The sequence below is a fragment of the Suricata suricatta genome, chromosome 16 (genome assembly GCF_006229205.1).
Source record: "Suricata suricatta isolate VVHF042 chromosome 16, meerkat_22Aug2017_6uvM2_HiC, whole genome shotgun sequence".
NCBI classification, from domain to species: domain Eukaryota; kingdom Metazoa; phylum Chordata; class Mammalia; order Carnivora; family Herpestidae; genus Suricata; species Suricata suricatta.
Genome location: NC_043715.1, coordinates 16,001,456 through 16,020,219, shown reverse-complemented (window position 1 = coordinate 16,020,219; position 18,764 = coordinate 16,001,456). Strand labels below are relative to the sequence as shown.

Below are 18,764 nucleotides of genomic sequence, written 5' to 3'. Positions count from 1 at the left end.
TGTTTCTAGAATAAAGAACAAAATCCTTGTTTGTGGCCTTTCACCTCTAACCTTTTCTTACCTTACCAGTTTCTTCTTTCATACTATTACTCTCTATACTGAATGTCACATTCCTAGTACAATATCAACAAATGGCATATTACAGAGTTTGTTTCGTTCTGTATGGGTGCTAAAGTCATGTGCTCAAAATCAATTATAAGTTATTTAAGGCAAGGATTTGTTTTACGTGGACCTTCTCAGATACTGTTCAACCAAGTGTTCATGGCACATTAGAGAGAGACCTCCCCTGAACTGCATATAATTCACTGTTATGATCACCCTACTAATACTTTGGATGAAATGCTATGGGAACCCAGAGAATAATTAATATCACTTGGAAGGGTTCAGGATGAATTCACAGATGTAATATCTGAGCTGGACTTTGAAGGATAAACAGGAATTTTGCCGGTCGAGAAACTGAATGAATAAATAAATGAATAATTGTCTCTAAACCTCATTTTATAATTAGATTCTAACAGCTGTGGGCAGATCCCTTGCATGCCTCTTTCCATGTTTGGAGAAGTCTACATCACCTTATTCAGCTGAAACAAATGCTTCTCAGATGGGATATGTTATTTCTAAAGTCAGTCTTGTTTATCCAGTAACTTCAACCTAGCCCTTCAATTCTGGGCTTAGTTGCGGATGACCAATTCAACTATTTTATCATTGCATCCTTAGCCTAAGCATTTAGCCCTAATCCTCAGCAAAGTTGAAAAAAGACACTCTGTGTTTCTTTGACAATCCACTGACAAAGTCCAATGAAGCCCAGGTATTTCTTGGAATATTTGTATCAACACGTAATAGCTGTGATGCCTCACAATGTAAACACTTGTATGTCAGGACTTTGCCCTGCAACTGTCTAGCCTGTCTTAACCACTGTAGGAAATTGTGGTTGCAGTGAAGAGAAATCAGGTGTGGGGGGTAGTGGGCAGAGAAGAGAGTGATGTGTGTTAGATGGCATTCCTTCTCCTTTTCCTCTATCAGCCTACTAATAAAGCAAAAGATAATTGATTTCTAGTACCTGCACAAAACTCTAGCATAGCACCTGTCACAATGCATGTATTTGTTTAAAGGTCATCTGCCACATCAGGCTGAGAGTTGACTTCTCCTCTTCATCTTTGTAAAATCTTTGTATTTCCTGCACCTAGCTCAGTTCCCATTTGTGGAAAGAGGGAAGAATGGATTTGCTTCATATGGAAGAAAGCTTTTTCATCTTCTCTAGGTTATGGATTGTTTTTGTCTTTGTTTTCAGAAATATTATGAAAGTTAAAGATGTCCATTTTTCCGGAAAAGGCTCATGTAGATACAAGCTTGCAAAAATTTGGATACAAGTTTAAGGAGATCACAGATGCCTTGAAAACAAACCCATGACTTCAGGTTAAAAGTCCCTGAATTAAGAGAGAGGGTAATAGGAAATTGTAAAATGATTTCTAATTCATACTCTTGGTCAAACTAATATCACAGCTGAGGTGGGGCCACTAGACTAATCATATTATGATTAGATGTGGAAAGAGCATCTTAGCAAACGTGGTAGTCCAAGCCAGCGTGAAGAAGGACTTGTTTGTATGAATAAGGACAGTTTGCATAAGTCCAACCCTGCCTACTGTTGGGATGACCTAGAGACATCTTCCTTCCTTTCTTTGTCAACCTCAGGGGTTTCTGTTGTCCCATTAAAATTTCTCCTCCCTAGTGCACCCTTTGAATTTCTGGTATTTATCTCCCTTCACCATTGTTCACCAGGTTCTTTCCAATTCAAGCTGATAGCTCTGTTTCTCAGGACTTGCAATTATTCTAGATCTTGAGAGACTGAACTGGTCTCTGGGATTTCAGATAAAAACCCTGACTCAGACCCAGTCATAAAGTACAGAAGTACTTCATCAAAGTGAATTAGATGCCTGATTATCAGATTTAGGCAGTGAAAGATATAAGGAGTGAGAATGTTCTAAACCCAATGGCAAAACTATCAAAACTAATTTTGCCTTCAGAAACATTTGCCAGAACATGGTCTAAAGGTGAAAACTGACACATAATCATATTCAAATAAGACTTTGTTTACAATTTTAGCACAAATGCAGTCATTACTCTTTCCCACCACTATCAATTCTCCATTATTATTATTAAGGAGCGATCGCAAGGTGGAACAAAGATAATTTTCGGTTTAAACTTTTTTTGTCTATGACGTGAATTGCTCTGGAAATTTTCCTTTCAGATCTTGTGTTTGTTTAGGAGGTTCTTTACAATATACATGTGACTAAAATTATTTTAACAGCCTTCATTGTATTGCAATGACAAAGATTCTGTAGATCTTGTGACAACACATTCTTCTGTTCTGTAGGACTTTAGTTAATTCCTTTTCAGTGGTTGATATTTGAGCCTCTTTCATTTAGAGTAGATCCAGCAACACAATTCACTAAGTGCCTAAACAGGTGCAGGAGGGGTTAAAGAACACACCAGCAGTATAAAAACTGCCACTCTCTTGTGTAATCTGTACAACATTGTAGTTGAATCTGGGTTCTTGTGAAATTTTAATCAAGTAACTTGGGAATGCGGTATGATGTTTGGGGAGCAATATAAAGGAATTCTACAAACTACTGAATCTGCTGTATGTTTTGTTCCATAATCCTATTGTACTTTTCAATGAGAGGAAATTTCCAAATTTTATGTGCCTAAAGTTTTACTTTTTATTGTGCACAGAGTTTTATGAAGGTGTATATTTGGGTGATGGGTGGTTTTTAAAATATAACATGAGACTATTTCCAAAATCAAATAAAACGGGAAGCAACTGAGACATTAATGGCTACAGAGGGAGATATCCTTGGAACTGGGGGTAGCATGTCATTTACTCAAGACACAACGATCAGTTATTTTTGGTAATTCTCAATATCATGCAGGTCGTATCATATTTTGTGATCAAAGCAGGGCAAACATGTTTACTAATGAATTTGTGTTTTTAGTCACTGAAAATTTAAGGATAACATAAAATCTAGGTCTCTAAGTTAAAGCATGGCATGAAAACTATCCATCTAAACGGTTTTTTTTAAAAAATGTATCTCTGTAAAAGGACATGGGAGGAAGACAGAATTTTCAAATATTCATTGAGATAGAATCACTGCTTGATGCAAGGCCTTGATGAGGTGTGGCCTGAGCCGAAAGAATCCATCTAGGAGAACTCACAGGCTAGGCCAAGTCACACCTAGGAGGCCCCTTCTTTGTTTTATCAAGTCAGGGGAAATCTGATTAACATGGACGAGAAAGGACTCACGGAGTGGGGGGGGGGGCACAAAAGGGCAGGGAAGTGTTGAGGGAAAGGGGAAGGAAGAGGCCTTGCTAATTCTTATTAATTAGGGTCAGAATAGTACTGGGGATTTCCTATACCCTAAGTTTATTTAATGATTACATAGATCTGGGGAAAAGGGGATATGGTCAGACTGATACACCCAACTTTTTAGTACTGGGGTTCTGCCTGGTAAGTTGCAATTTCCTCTCCTCACATTTTGTATTGACTAATGGGAGGGGGAAGGTCTCCAACAGGTGTTTGCTCCAATTCAAAAGCTCTGGCCAAGGCCTTGGTTTGTTGGACAATTTGGGTTTGAGTCTTCCTCTCTTAAATGAGTGGGCTCTTACCAGTTATGAGGGACTTCCCTTGGGACTTGCTGCAACAGCCTGCAGTGGCAATGAAGGTCTGAGGGTAGTTTCCGGTTCTGCTTTGCCATCTTGGGGGTGGCTCTGAAAAGCTTTCTTACCTCTGACAGGAAGACAATGTTCACAGGGTTGATTCATTACTACAAAGAATACAGCGAAGATAATTGGGCAACCTGAGTCAGATGTTCAGATGGAAAGATAGGGAGACTCTGATGACACCAGTTTAAATTCTAGGTCTGCAGGTAAAGCTTTGCAAAGAGCCCCACCCCAGAGACACCTGCACTGAGGCCTCCTTTGCTGTTTCTTCTCCATCTCCAAATTCCAGGTCCAGATGAATTGCCCAAATTCCTAGGGAAAAGGCTGTATTATATCATCTCTATCTGTATGTATGTATGTATGTACAGATGGATATGTGTATATATACACAACAGACTAATTTTTATGAGTTGTAACCATCTTTGTAGATAAAATAACAAAACCAAAACCAAATCTCATAGCTTAAAAATGTTGCCCAGTGATTGCTGGCATCAATATTCCACATAAGATTAAAACTATTTCTCAAGATGCATACCCTGCACTCCAATTGATATTTTAATAACTTGATTAAAAATTTCTCAGAAGTCTATATTAGAGTCAGGAAACGGTCTGCGGTGTAGGTGAGGATTTTCAGTTTTTGCAACGGAAACTTTTGGCCCCACGAACAGAATAGCAAAAACTCAATTAAATGTGTTTTTCCTACATTCTTGCCTAATCCAAAAGTAAAAAATGAAAGATGGTTTGGAAGAGTGGTGTTCAGATTTGCTTTTTTCGTTTTTTCCTCTAGAACGGCCAGGTAGATTCATATGATCCAATTTTTAAATAGTCTTTTATCTCCCATTCCGAAACCCGGCCACCTAGCACAATCAGAAAGTTTTTTGTTTTGTTTTGAATTTTCAGCCTCTAAAGGATGGGGGAAGGGAAACAAAAGACGGGAAGGGCAAAGGACGGAGAAGTACTTTAATTAAAAACAACCAATAACTCGAGTTTTTGATAAGGTTTTTCATTTCCTAATTAAGAAATGAGTTTGCTAGTCCTTTGGCCAACACAAGTTAGACACGCCTATGAAAACTCGAAAACGTTGGTGGCTGTCCCAGGGACGAAACTCCATTCCCCTGCGAGACCCCAAGCCAGCCCGTCGCAGGCCAGCCATGCCCGGCTCTGGGGTCCTCCCCACTCTTCCCGCAGGCACCTCGGCTCCCCGGTTCTGCCTTCTCTTGCCCTCCGCGCTGGACCAGCCGCCACGGGCTCGCCGCCACCAGGTCGGCGCAAATACCTTTTCCCTCCCCGGGGCCCCAGGCGCGGACACCTCCCAGCCTCCCTCCCTGGTGGAGGGGCCCTTTCCCGGCTGGGGAACGGCAGCCCCGGCCGGGGCGGCAGGAAGCGAAGCCCTTGTTGATGCTGTTCCATGGTGCGCCTCCCCACCCTCCGGTGGCCGCCCCAGCTCTTCTCGGCTCTGGGGCGCCCCCCTCCGCGCCTGCGCAGTGCCCCGCGGGGGGCGGGGCTCAGATTCCTGTCAGCGGCGGCGGCGGTGGCGGCGACCGTCAGTTTTCGCCGAGGAGAAGCACGAAACGGACCCGTTGGCTCTCCCCCCCCTCCCTTTCCCCGCCCTGAACCCCCCTCCTGGCTCGCCGGGAATTAGTCCCCGTGGAGTTTCCTCTCCACCTCGCTGCCGTTTCCTTGGTCCTCGGCCCGGTGGAAGTCACTGCCCTCGAGGAGAAGGCAGCAGCAGCCGCCCTCGCCTCGCCGCCCCCGGTTCGGTGCCCGCGGTCCCGGAGAGGAGGTGCCGCCGCCACCGCCGCTCCCCCCCTCCCGCTGCCCTCGGGCCGGGCTGGGTCGAGCTGCGATGCCCTCGGACTTCATCTCATTGCTCAGCGCGGACCTAGACCTGGAATCGCCCAAGTCCCTGTACTCGCGAGGTGAGTCAGGCTGGGGGCTGGGGCGTGGGGGCGGGGAGGCCCGGCCGGGGGGAGCCAGGGGGGTCCCCGTCGGGGTAGGGACAAGCCCGGGCCGGTCGAGCCTGTTTTGGGGGATGGGGAGAGGCCGATGGGGTCGGGTGGTGGTGGAAGGGGCCGGGGAGGAGTGGCGGCCCCTCCCCCGCGGAGCCGCCGGCCACACGGGGCCCAGTTGCCGTCGGCCCCCGGTCTCTGCGGCACCAGTCGCACTGGGAGTCCCTCGGCGTGTCCGGCCCCGCCACACTCCTCGAGCAGCCGGCCCCGGCCTTCCCAGCTCAGGGATCCCCGGATCCTCCCCTTCCCCCCCAGACTGGGCCCCGCGCTGGGGCCGCTGCGATCGGTGCGCCGCGGCCGCTCTTACCAGGACCATCCTCCCCGGCAAAGTTGCCCCCAAACGGGCGGCGTGGCTTGGAGCCGGTTCTGGGTGCAGGGGCACCATTTTTCTCCCCCTCCAGGTTGTTTGTGCGCCGTCGTTCTACCCCCCTCTCCCTCCGGCCTAGTCCACTCCCTCCCCTTGTTGGGACGGCCCCCCTCGACCAGGCGTTCTTCCTTTTCCTCGTCATCTTACTGCTGGAAAGGGCCCGAATTTTCTGTTTTCCTCTCTTTCCACCTATGTGGCATTCTAATGACTTCCATCTCCCTCTCTTTTACAAAAATAGGGGTGCTCTCCTTGAATCAGTTTAATTCCTCTCCTGTCCCAGGGGTACCAGCTCAGGCACTGACGCTGCTTGTCCTTTGAGAATTTTCTCTTTCGTTGCCGTTCAAGGGTTCGTTGCAGGGAAGGGGCAACGAGATTCCCATTTTATAAACTCTTTTTGGCTAAAGGCCTGAAGGAGATTCCCGGGATCTACAGTACCAACACTTGAGTTGATCTCTGCCGGGCTTGAATTCCTGTACTGGGCTCCGCAAGAATGTGTTAGAACAGGTTCCCCGTGCAAAAGGGGCATCAAACCAAAATGCTCCCGCTGCACTCTTCACCACTTTTTACACCACTGGGAGGGGCAAAAGACAAAACTGGGTTATTAGCTATTCATTTCACCATATTAAAAAAAATTGTGTGCCATTGCGAACCTCCTTCCTGAGAAATGCAGCGTTTCTTCAGTTTTGGTGTTCTGTATCCATCCGCTGATTCCGATCCCTCCGGAAAGGGGGGCTTTGGCCTTCCCCTTATTAGTACCTTGAAATTGTTTAAGTGAATTAGTGTGAGAACATTTCGTCTGGAAGGTACTGGACTTTACAGACCGACGACTGGGTTTGTACACAGAGTCCTACTTAGTAACTGTAGCCATTGTCTGTTGCTCCGATGACTTTAGTTGGCAGTCCCCGTCCTGTAGGATGTTTCTCCGGCAACGTACCTGAAGGCGTTTGGAAATACTGTATAGTTTTGCGTGTTAGAAGAAAAAGATGATGTCAAGAGGTGATTCTTAGAAGAGGGTTAATGTGGTACAGTTGGGTGCTAAAAATAGTCAAGAGACTAACACCGTTTGTGCAGTAATCATCAGATAATTTTCCATGAAACAAACACTTTATGGCCATCTAAGTTTAGCAGAGAGACCGATGTGAGGCAATTCAGCCTTCTTTTACAGAGCATCTTCACGAATATGGGCTTTAGCTCTAAAAAAATACGTGGCAGTTATGTAAGAGATGCATGCTACCCTTGCCTTTTTCTTTCTTTTTTAAGTCATTCAGCGTAAAAAGTGCCTAATGCTTTTTGTGTTTTTCAGATTCTCTGAAGTTACACCCATCACAGAATTTTCATAGAGCTGGACTATTGGAAGGTCAGCAAAGTGCCATTTTAAAGCATATTGTGTGAGTATGCAAAGGCTTTCTCTGAAATGGAGTTTAAATGAGAAAGTGTGAAACTTTGCAAACTCATACAATGTAGTTTTCTCCTAAAGAGCCTGATCCTTCTTTTAGAGCAGCTGAATGTTTCAGTGGATTTTGTTGCTGTGTTTGATGTGCTTGTTAGCTTATTATCTCTGCTTCAAGAAGCCTTGAAAAAACTCCCACAAAATCATTAAAAATTATGTGTTGGGTGTTCTACTTTAGAATTCCAGATCTTAATTCTAGCTTTTGGTAAACAAACAATATGAAAAGGCTCAAACGTTAAGATCATGACTATAAGAATGACACCAAACACATATTTAGTTTGAAAATTCAGAATTTAGAACTTTGCTATGCTGAGCATTTCAAAACAGTATGTTAATTATTTATTACAAAAGCATTGATGTCATTACTGTTGCATTATTTTTAAGGCTAAGGATAGACATGATGATTGAACTCTGCTTGGAAAAAAGGGTTTGAGAAAGTTCTGGGAATATTAATAGAAGGTGTAGAATTTAAACAGCTGACAATAATTTTTGGCACTTTGTTATTTTAACATTTTAAGAAAAAAGACTTTGTGATTTGTAATTTAAGTATATATATTTAATATTTTTAACATTCACTTTTGAGAGACAGAGAGACAGAGTGCAAGTGGAGAGAAACAGAGAGAGAAGGAGACACAGAATCTGAAACAGGCTCCAGGCTCTGAGCTGTCAGCACAGAGCCGGATGTGGGGCCTGAACCCATGAACTACATGATCATGCCCTGAGCCGAAGTCGGACACTTGACCGACTGAGCCACCCAGGCACCCCTAAATATATGTTTTTTAAGTTTATTAATGTTTTTTAGTAATCTCTGTACTCATTGTGGGGCTCAAACTCATGACCCCCTAGATCAAGAGTCACATGCTGTTTTGACTGAGCCAGCCAGGCACTCCAGTGTTTTGTAGTTTTTGAAGGAGTTTTACATATATACTCTTTGAAATTTTTAATCCTGCGATTAGACAGCAAGGATATTAATTTCCCCATTATAGAGATGAGTAGCCTGAGGCTGAAATTAAGAGACCTGGGGGGAAAAGGTCACACAGTAGCAGAAATAATGCTTTTTGTCTTTTAGCTCGTGTTCTTTACCCAAAGCCAAACTGCCTCTCTAAAATATATTTGTGACCAGTAACATAAACATTTTGTGGTCCACTTAGAAAAGGTCCTAAATATTTAAATTTGATTTAATTTTAGATGTTTACCTTTCATAGTGGGGGGAACGTGGGTTTTGTAATTGAGCTCGGTTTTGAATACGTCCCAGTTTATTGGTTATTAGCTCTGTGACTTTGTGCAGGTGATTTCACCACTCTAAACTTTAATATTCTTTCTATAAAAATAGATATAGTCTCTTAAATTTAGTCATGTAAGGTGTATGAAAATGCCTAATATAGTGTCTGGCTTAAATGTTTTTTTCGTTAGTATCAGCTAATTTGTTTCCACTATAATTTACAGCATATAAAATATTCTCTAATTATTGATTATATTTATACTTATAAGAAGCCCACTGATCTATATTAGTATAAAGATCAACTACAATTTGAGGTGAGGAATTTTATAAGTGTATCTTAGTGAAGCAGATTTCTGTTTTTATTCATACTGTTCAATTTGTGTCATGCTGTAGATTCATATTTGTCTATACAAATCTATCCATATTCTGAGCAACAAACTAGATAATCATAGAGATTATCAGGCAGAAGAAAGATATGAAAAAAAGTTAATTATTTCAGCAAATAATTTTAACAAGTTGATGGAAATGTAGACAGCTATTTAATATGTATATTTACATATGTATGCTTAAATACTTTCATTATTTTCTTATTTTGGTTGAGAGGATACTCAATTTTTAAAAAAAATGAGACCATCCTTTTACAGGTAATATATGCATTATAAAATGTATAAATCTCAAGCATCCTTGTATGTCTTTGATACAGGGAATCCTAAAACAGTTGTTTGCTTGTGGAATGAAAGTAGAGCATTTAATCTCTGCACCCTCCTTCTATTTTAATCTTTTATTATGGGCTTTTTAAAGAACATACAAAAGTAGAGAGAATAAAATGATGGACCCCCAAATGCCTGTCACCAGGTTTTAACAGCCATCAATACATGTCTAATCTTGCTTCTTTTATCTTCTCCCATCCCTAAGCTGTATCATTTTCTTTTCTTTCTAAGTCTATTTATTTATTTTGAGAAAGAGAGTGCACATGAGCAGGAGAGGGACAGAGAGAGAGAACCCCAAGCAGGCTCCACACTGTCAGCTCAGAGCCCTGTATGAGGCTCAAACACACGAACCAATGGATCACGACCTGAGCCGAAACCTAGAGTCAGACACTTAACCAGCTGAGCCACCCAGTTGCCCTAACCTATATTATTTAAAAATAAATATAGGTGCCTGGGTGGCTCAGTCGGTTGAGAGTCCTGCTTCAGCTCAGGTCATGATCTCATAGTTCGTGGGTTCGAACCTCGTGTCGGGCTCTGTGCTGACAGCTAGCTCAGAGCCTGAAGCCTGTCTTCAGATTCGGTATCTCCCTCTCTCTCTGACCCTTTCCTGCTCACAATGTCTCCCTCTCTCTCTCTCTCTCAAAAATAAATAAAACATTAAAGAAAAAACATCAGACATCTATCATTTCATATATAAATAATTCTGTATTGTAGTGATGTTTCTTATGTTAATTTTTAAAGTACTCTACTTTATTCCAGGAAATACTTATTTTGATTTATTACAGCAAAATCTGTCCTCTCCCCTGCCCTCTACTGAAGATAAAGTATGGCTTAGAGGCTACTGCTTCTAGTATGTGGTGTACCTTGCAATCTGTGTTAAAATTGTGGGTCATGCATCAGATTTGGGTTCAAATCCTTGTTTCATCATTTATGCATGACCTCAGGTTAGTTATTTAATCTTGTTGTGCTTCAATTTTCTCATCTTCAAATGGGGACAATCATAGTATCTTCACTGTGGGTTGCTGTGAAGATTATTTAAGGCAAATTCACTTGTAAAGCATTTAACCTAGCACATAGTAAGTGCTTAGTAAACGTTAGCTAAACTAAAAATTTTAAACAACAACCATTGTGTGCCAAGAACTTTGTAAGTGTGAACTCACTGAACTCTCATAACAACCCTTTGAGATGGTTATTACTGTTCCATTTTACAGATGAGGGAGCTAAGGTATAGGGAGGTTCAGTAACTTACCCAGAGTCACATGGCTGGTAAGTTGTAGCCAAGATTCCAACACAAGTAGTGTCACTGTGGTCTGTGCTCTTAACTACTAAACTGTACTGACTCCCTATGTTATATAATATGAAGTATTTTCTGGTAATATGTGTGTATACTTTCTATCAGTAGTCTAGATATCCATTTAATAGTAAACACAGCCCAGAGTGAGGAGAATTTAATTACTATTGTACATTTGTTAATTTTTTTATAGAACATGTTTTTTCCAAATTTAAGTTCTCTCTTTAAGAAAACAAGGTTGGAAAATTTACAGTTGAATGCCATTGAGCTTGAAAACTAGATTCAAAATCTCTTTACATATAAGTTTGCTTTTATCCTACATATTGATGCTGGTCCTTCTTGCTGCTATATATATATATATTTTAAAAGAATAGGGAAGTAGTTTTCTTAATTGAGATATAGTTGGCATAAAATATCATATTGATTTCAGTTTCACAAGGTTATGATTTATTATTTATATATATTGGAAAGTGACCGCCACAATAAGTCTAGTTAATGTTGGTGACCATATGTAGTTCTGCTACTACCTTTTTATTTGATGTGATGGCTTGACAATGAGAAAAGAGTCGAGGTATTTAATTCAATAATATATAGCCATAAATAATGTTTCCGATGACCCCATAATTACATGTGAAACTCTTAATAAAATAAGTAAATAAAAGAGATATTGCTGCAATTATATTAAAAATAACTCCCATAGAAAGCCCTTTACAGGGGTGCATGAATAGCTCAGTGGGTTAAGCATTTGACTCTTGATTTTGGCTCAGATCATGATCTCACCATCATTGGGATTGTGTCCCAGGTTCGGCTCTGAGCTGACATCACAGACCTGCTTGGGATTTTCTCTCTCTCTCAATAAATAGATAAACTTTTTTTTTTTTTAAGTCCTGTACAGAAGTATGTACTGTAAGGTTTTATACTTTTTGGTTCTGTTTTTGTATTTTGCATTTTCTCTGCCTTCTTTAAGGAAGATAGTTTATTTATATTGAAAATATAAAATGGTTAAAAAATTTGAAGGCCAGGAGTCTTTTGAGTACCCAGAGAAAGGATTCACTACAGAGAAAAAGTTATCATTTCTTACACTTTCTGTATTGAAAAATACTGATTTTGGCATATAGTGTTTGTTATAGAAAAAACTGAGATAAAAATTAAAGTAAATGAAAGTAAACAAATATAAGTAAGAGGTCATTCTGGAAATATAGAGATGTAAGATAAGATAGGATAAAATCAGATAAAACAGGAAAAATAATATAAGTGAGTTGGAAAAAACAGAGTAATGAAAATAATGGATTAAAATTTTTAAATGTGTTCAAAAGCAGGAGTTACAAGATTACATGATGGAGAAAATTAAGTGACTGGTTAAATAAGAGCTAAATACCAATGTGAGACAATCTTAGTATGAATTTAATATTTGAAACTGGAAGATTTTTATTTTTTTATTTTTATTTTAACAATGAGTTAGGGACAATAAACTACTGTTTTTCTTACCACTGTCAAACTATTTGATATGGTACCATGCATAATTATACTTCATAATTCACAAAATGAAAATCCTAAAAATAGTAGCAGTGTTTTACTAACTTTATGGAATATCCGGATTGCCATTGAGCCTGATTTATTTCTCTTCCAAGGGCTGATGTTAGTAAGGTTGGTTAAGCCATTACCTCTTAAACTCTTTTTTGTAATTTTCATTCAGTACTAGAATTCTGTTGCTTATTACAGTAAGAGAATAGAAATTCATAATTAATCAAATGGTTCTTGGCTTGTTCTTAATTCATTCTCGACTCTAGTGTAAGTATTCCAGGAGTCCCCTAAAATTTGAAAGTGATAGTACAGAAAGACATCTCTTACTGTGATTAATATTACATATAAAAATAGCCACTTTATATTAGAAAAAGTTGACTCAGATTATATTTTCCATAAAGAATAATAATTAGTAAAAAAGCAAAAGGTCATATTTATCTGATTAATCTGAGACATCATTTGGGCCTGCTGGTGTAGTGAGAGAAGATAGTTCTGTTAGGTCTAAGTAATAAGACATTCTTCAGTAGGAATGTTGCTTATTATCTTATGTTATTGTCTTATTGCAAAGATTTTATTTCAAGTTACATAAAAGAGATTTGTGTCTTTTATTTGCTGTCGTCTTAATAAAAATTAAGGTTAAAAAAACGAATAGTATGTAATGCACTAAATATAAACATGTTCTTTAATGAAAATGTAAAATTTTCTTTATGGATTAACTACCGATAATGATTTTAGTTTCTAAGTATAAATAAAACCTGGTGTGATAAAGGATCTATATATCTGAGGATTTGAACTAAAGGTATGTTCATGGAAGTTTTCAGTTACCTTTATTCTTTTTTTTAACTTAAAAAAATCTTCACATTTATTTTTGAGAGATAGACATGAGCATGAGCCAGGGAGGGGCAGAGAGAGAGAGAGGGAGACCCAGAATCCGAAGCAGCCTCCAGGCTCCGAGCAGTCAGCTTGAACCCATGAACCGTGAGATCATGACCTAAGCTGAAGTTGGACACCCAACCAACTGAGCTACTCAGGCACCCCTATTTATTCCTAATAACTATTGAAAATTTAAATTTTTTCTCTTGCTTTTCTTTTTTTAATATTTACTTGACATATGATGATAATTATGGCTGGTCATCCATGAATGTTTATTCATTTCTTTCCCATTCAGAAATACTACAGTTAGTTTTTTAGTAAATTTGATATTTTATTTTATTTTATTTTTTTGGTATTGTTTTTGAAGGTGAGGCAAGAACAGAAAAGTTTGTAAGAGTGACCTAAGTTGTTATTGATAACTCTTATCATTATGAATTTAGGGTTTTTGTTTGTTTTTATAATTTTATGTTTAAAAAATTCCTTAAAGTAATATTTGTAGGACATGTTAAAAGAAACAGTGTTGGTGAAGAAAGAATAATAATAAATTCAATATTAGTAATAATTAAATACATTTTCAGCTACTTGTATAGCTAAAATTTTATAGATACTTTAATCTATATTATCTATAATAATATCAACAATATAAATATTTATATTTTATTTATTTTATAGATATTTTTTACATTAGTACTCAGAAAAATCCAAGGAGATAGTGTCACTCTCTGTATTTCATAAATGAACAAACTGAGGTACAGAGGGGTTCCCTAAATTTTCCCAACATCACATAACTGAGGAGGCTGGAATTTGAAACTTGACTATTTTACCACAGAATATTGAGCTTATCCTGGCCTTCTTCAGAATAAACATTTGATCATTGGTATTTATACTTTGGGCCCTACTAAAATTACACCACTGTTCAGATGGTATAAAAAGAGTGGTTGGTTTCTTTACCTAAACAGTTTACATAAAAGAAGAAAGTCTATAAGCCACACATAAAAATCAGTTAAGAATATGATGATGAATTTTGGGGAATATTTTAACACATAAAATTAGCTTATCATTGCCTGGCTTTAAGATTTTGCTGAAGCACATCACTGGTTGATCCACCTCTGTTTTGATAGATGATGATACTCAGAAGTGAAAAGCAGGGGAAGAGTAAGCAAAGTATCACCTCAGGAGAATTACTTGAGAGATGGAGGATGCCACGTGACTTTTGGGATCTTTGGCAGTAGTTTGTGGAAGCATGGAATCATTGCACCTTTTTCTGCTGGTTGTTTCAGAGCCTAACTAAATTTGAAAGGAGTTAAGTAACAGAAAAAACAGTACTAATAGAGCTTCAGGAGTTAGTTCATTATTAATGAACTTCCTGAAAATCCTTTATTAGCCATTGGAAAACATGGATTTTAATTCTAGTTTGGTCTTGAGACCCTGTGAAAAATTGTGCAAGCTTTCCTTTTCTTCAGCAGAGACATAAGTATCAGTTTTGCTCACCTAAGAGTTAAGAGAAGAACTGACACAATGCTAGAGGACCAAACTAGGGAATGCTATATGAGTGGTATTTTGCATAGGGCCCTATTCATTTACTGTGGTGGTTCTTTGCACTGTCCTCCCCCCCTTTTTTTGTCCTTTAAAAATTTTTTAAAAAATATTTATTTATTTTTGAGAGATAAATGATGAATGAGAGGGAGACACAGAATTGGAAGCAGGCTCCAGGCTCTGAGCTGTCGGCATAGAGCCTGACGTGAAGCTCGAACCCACCAATGGTGAGATCATGACCTGAGCAGAAGTCAGATCCTTAACTGACTGAACCACCCAGGTGCCCCTTTTTGTCTTGTCTTCTACTCATGTCTCTGTTTTCTCAGAGTACTCTCTACATTTTACTTGTTGACTCTGTGGTTACTTCTTGAATCCTTTCTCTTTTTCCCTTTTCTTTTTAAATAACATCTTCTTTTTAAAATATAGTTTATTGTCAAGTTGGTTTCCATATAACACCCAGTGCTCATCCCAATAAGTGCCCTCCCCCCTGCCCATCACCCATTTTCCCCTCTTCCCCCCCCCCCCCATCATCCCTCAGACAAACCATCTTTATATAGAGATACAAAGATTCACCAGTTTGGAGCATTCCAGAAGTTTTACACAAGTGTATATATTTGTGTAATCACTGCAGATAAGATACAGAACATTTCAGTCTACCTCTTACTCTTTTATAGTCAGTTTTGCTCACTCTAGCCCCTCAGGCAACTACTGATCTGTTTTTCCTTAAAATAGATTGGTTTTACTATTTTTAGAACTTTATATAAATGGATTTATACACTGTGTACTCTTTTCTCTTTACTTTTGTTTGTTTAACCATCATAACGTTCTTGAAGGGAAAACTGTTTTTTTTTTAAAGGGCATAAAAGTAATGAAATTTTTAATTCTCTTATACATTCTTATATTCTATAATGTAGCCAAGTACAGTTTTTTAGGGATGACTTTTGATGTTTATGTGCAAGTATAAGTTACTTAGTCATGATATTTATACCTATTCATTTGCTCAAAATGAATTTACACCTAGATCCTGGCCACATGTAGTTTATAGCTTAGAAGAGATTGTATGTGAATAAACAGTGATGAGTGTTTTAAAGGGTTTCATAATTCAATCTAGATTGGAGAATGAAATGAAAATGATTGACTTTTAACTTTTACTTGCTAATAGGGCAATACTTTTGTGCACCTTATACCACAGCATATGGTTTGCCCCTATACTTAATAAGTAAATTGAAGTTTAGAACTTACTTGCTCTGATTGTTTCTGTAGGTTAAGTGTAAAGGTCAAAACAATATGAGTTTTCTGTCCTTTTAAGTAAGTACTGTCTTATGCTTACCTATATTGTAAGTAATAATTTTTAATAAAATTTATGTTTGCCCAGTAATCATATATACTATATACCATACTGCTAGTTTGGACCTTAGGTATTAAAATACTTTTTTTTTTTTTAACGTTTTCTCATTTTGGAGAGACGTAGACAGAGCATGAATGGGGGAGGGGCAGAGAAAGAGGGAGACAGAATCTGAAGCAGGCTCCAAGCTCTGAGCTGTCAGCACAGCTTGGAGCTTTTCAGAGAACAGTGATGGGGGCATCATTTTACATTTTAAGCAGCAATGTATGAGAGTTCTGATTTCTCCATCTCCTTGTCAACACTTGTTATTATCTCTTTTTTATTGTAGACATTCTTATGGTTTTGATTTACATTTCCCTATTGACTAATACTGTTGAGCATCTTTCCGTGTGTTTATTGGCCATTAGTATGTCTTCATTGGAAAAATGTCTATTAAACAGTTTTGCCATTTTTAAATTGACTTGTCTTCTTATTGTTGAGTTGTAAGAATTCTTTGTATATTCTGTACACAAGTCCCTTATCAGATAGGTGATTCACAGAAATTTTCTCTCATTCTCTGGCTTGTTTTTTCACTTTCATGATAGTATCTTTTAATACACAAACATCTTAAATTTTGTTTAAGTACTTTATCTTTTGTTGTTGTTGTTACTCATGGTTTGTCATATATAGGAAACTGTTGCCTAACTTAATGTCACAAAGACATCTATATTTTCTTTTGAGAGTGTTCTAGTTTTGGCTCTTACATTTTGATCTTTGATCCATTTTGAGTTAATTTATTTCTGGTGTCTCAATACTTTTTCATTTATCTGTTCTTATATCAGGACCATTCTGTCTTGATTATGTAGCTTTGAAATAAATCTTGAAATTGAGAAGGGTGAGTCTTCCAATTTTGTTCTTCCTTTACGGGTTTGTTTTGGCTATTCAGAGTCCCTTGAATTTCCATTTGAGTTATAAGACTAGCTTCTCAACCTCTGTAAAATAGTGAGTGCTGGTTTTTAATACAGATTGTAGTGAATCTATTTTGAAGAGTGTTGACTGTGGAATATTGTTATCTTAATAATATACCTTCCTGTCCGGGACCATGGAATTTCTTTCCTTTAATTTAGGTCTTCTTTAATTTCTTTCAGTAGGGTTTTGTAGTTTTCAGAGTGTACGTTTTACACAGCTTTTTAAACAGTTATTTTTAAGTATTCTTTTAAGTAATTGTTTTTAAGTGTTAGCCAAACTACAGAAATTATTTGAGGAATGGTCTCTTAAAACTTAAGAAAACTTTACTATTGGAGTACTAGATTATATATCTATTTAGAACCCCCCCCCCCCAAACTTTGGTAAAATAATTGACTGTAAAATATTAGAGTCAACCATAAAGTTAAAGCTGCAATAAGCCAGGACGGCTCAGTCGGTTGAGCATCTAGCTTCGGCTCCGGTCACAATCTTACGTTCATGGGTTCGAGCCCCGCGTCAGGGTCTGTGTGTTGTCAGCTAGCTCAGAGCTTGGAGCCTGTCTTCAGATTCTGTGTCTCCCTCTCTCTCTGACCCTCCTGCTCACACTGTCTCTCTCTCCCCCAAAAATAAATAAAACATTAAGAAAAAAAAATTTTTTTAAAGCTGCAATAAGCCATTAACATCTAGTGAAGTCCAGTTTTGTTTAAAAAGTTGTGGGTAATTTTCTCAAGGATAGCAACTATACCTTGCTTTCTCATAGCATCTGGCATAAGTGCTTTATAATCTGAAAGATGCTTAATAAATATTGAATGAATGAATACCATATCCAGAAAAGAAGGAAGGAATGGTATTGAAAGGCTGAGGAGATTGTGTTCTAGTTATGTAAACCCTTGTGGAAAGCTTCAGTTGAAATAACAATTGCATTAAAATTAAAACAGATCAAAAACTCATCCTTTAAAGAATCAGAGCTATTTAAAGACAAAAATTTAGATAACAAAGATGAAAATGAGGTAAATTTTTTCTTGAAACCTAGAATACTCAAATAAGAAAGTTTTCTTGGAACTTGAATGGAACAGTGTTAGGGCAAAATGTATGACTATGTAATAGTTCTCTTAGGGGAACTTTTACATTTACAACTTAAAAAAAACAAATCTAGAATGGTTAGTTAAATTAATTCATAATAAGACAACCATCATGGATAATTAATTGAGAAAGTTGGAGATGTGGCCTTAATTTTATGATATAGAAAATGTGCCTTTATCAGAAAATGTAATTTTTTCCAACAGAACTTTTTTCTCTGTGCCTGGGAGAGTTACATTTTGGGTGGTGGGTCTTAGTAAAAAAGAGTTTTTTAATTCTGTGCCCCACAGAACAGAATGACCAAGAAAGATGAGGTGATGTTACAGACCTGGAAGTAGACCTTTCTATGCAGCATCAGTTCTTTATAACTTAACTGTCTCAACGCTTGTATTTGGCATAGTTTTCCTGGGAATTTAGTGGAGTGAAGTGGGGTATGTGTATGGGCGTGTGTGAGGATCACTTCTGTTAAACCCCGGTCTCCAACAAATATTCAGTTAATCTTGTAATTTTTAACGGTCGTATTCTAGAAGCAAACTTCACTTTAAGTATATAAGTGAATGAGAAGTAAGACTTAGCATTATTTTTTATAGACAGATTTAAAAAAATACATGTGTATATCTTTTATATGTAGACACACTGCTTAGAAATTTTTTTAGTGTTTAATTTCTACAGGGTCCTAGGAGTGGTATAGCATC

At 38.3% G+C, this 18,764-nt stretch overlaps 1 protein-coding gene across 7 annotated transcripts in view; it reads left to right on the top strand.

Moving 5' to 3' along the window:
* The window catches only part of NFAT5 (nuclear factor of activated T cells 5), a 173,276-nt gene that overhangs the window by 56,936 nt on the left and 97,576 nt on the right, over positions 1-18,764 (top strand). Inside the window, exons 1-2 of one of the 7 annotated variants that reach the window (XM_029924538.1) lie at positions 5,225-5,636; positions 7,397-7,450. The exons of 3 other annotated variants lie outside the window; for them this stretch is intronic. In XM_029924538.1, coding sequence (XP_029780398.1) covers positions 5,564-5,636; positions 7,397-7,450 — 127 coding nt within the window. In that variant the 5' untranslated portion in view covers positions 5,225-5,563. Of the gene's footprint in view, positions 1-5,224; positions 5,637-7,396; positions 7,451-18,764 lie in introns of those variants that run through there. 3 more of the 7 variants (XM_029924539.1, XM_029924541.1, XM_029924540.1) reach the window with 3 other exon arrangements.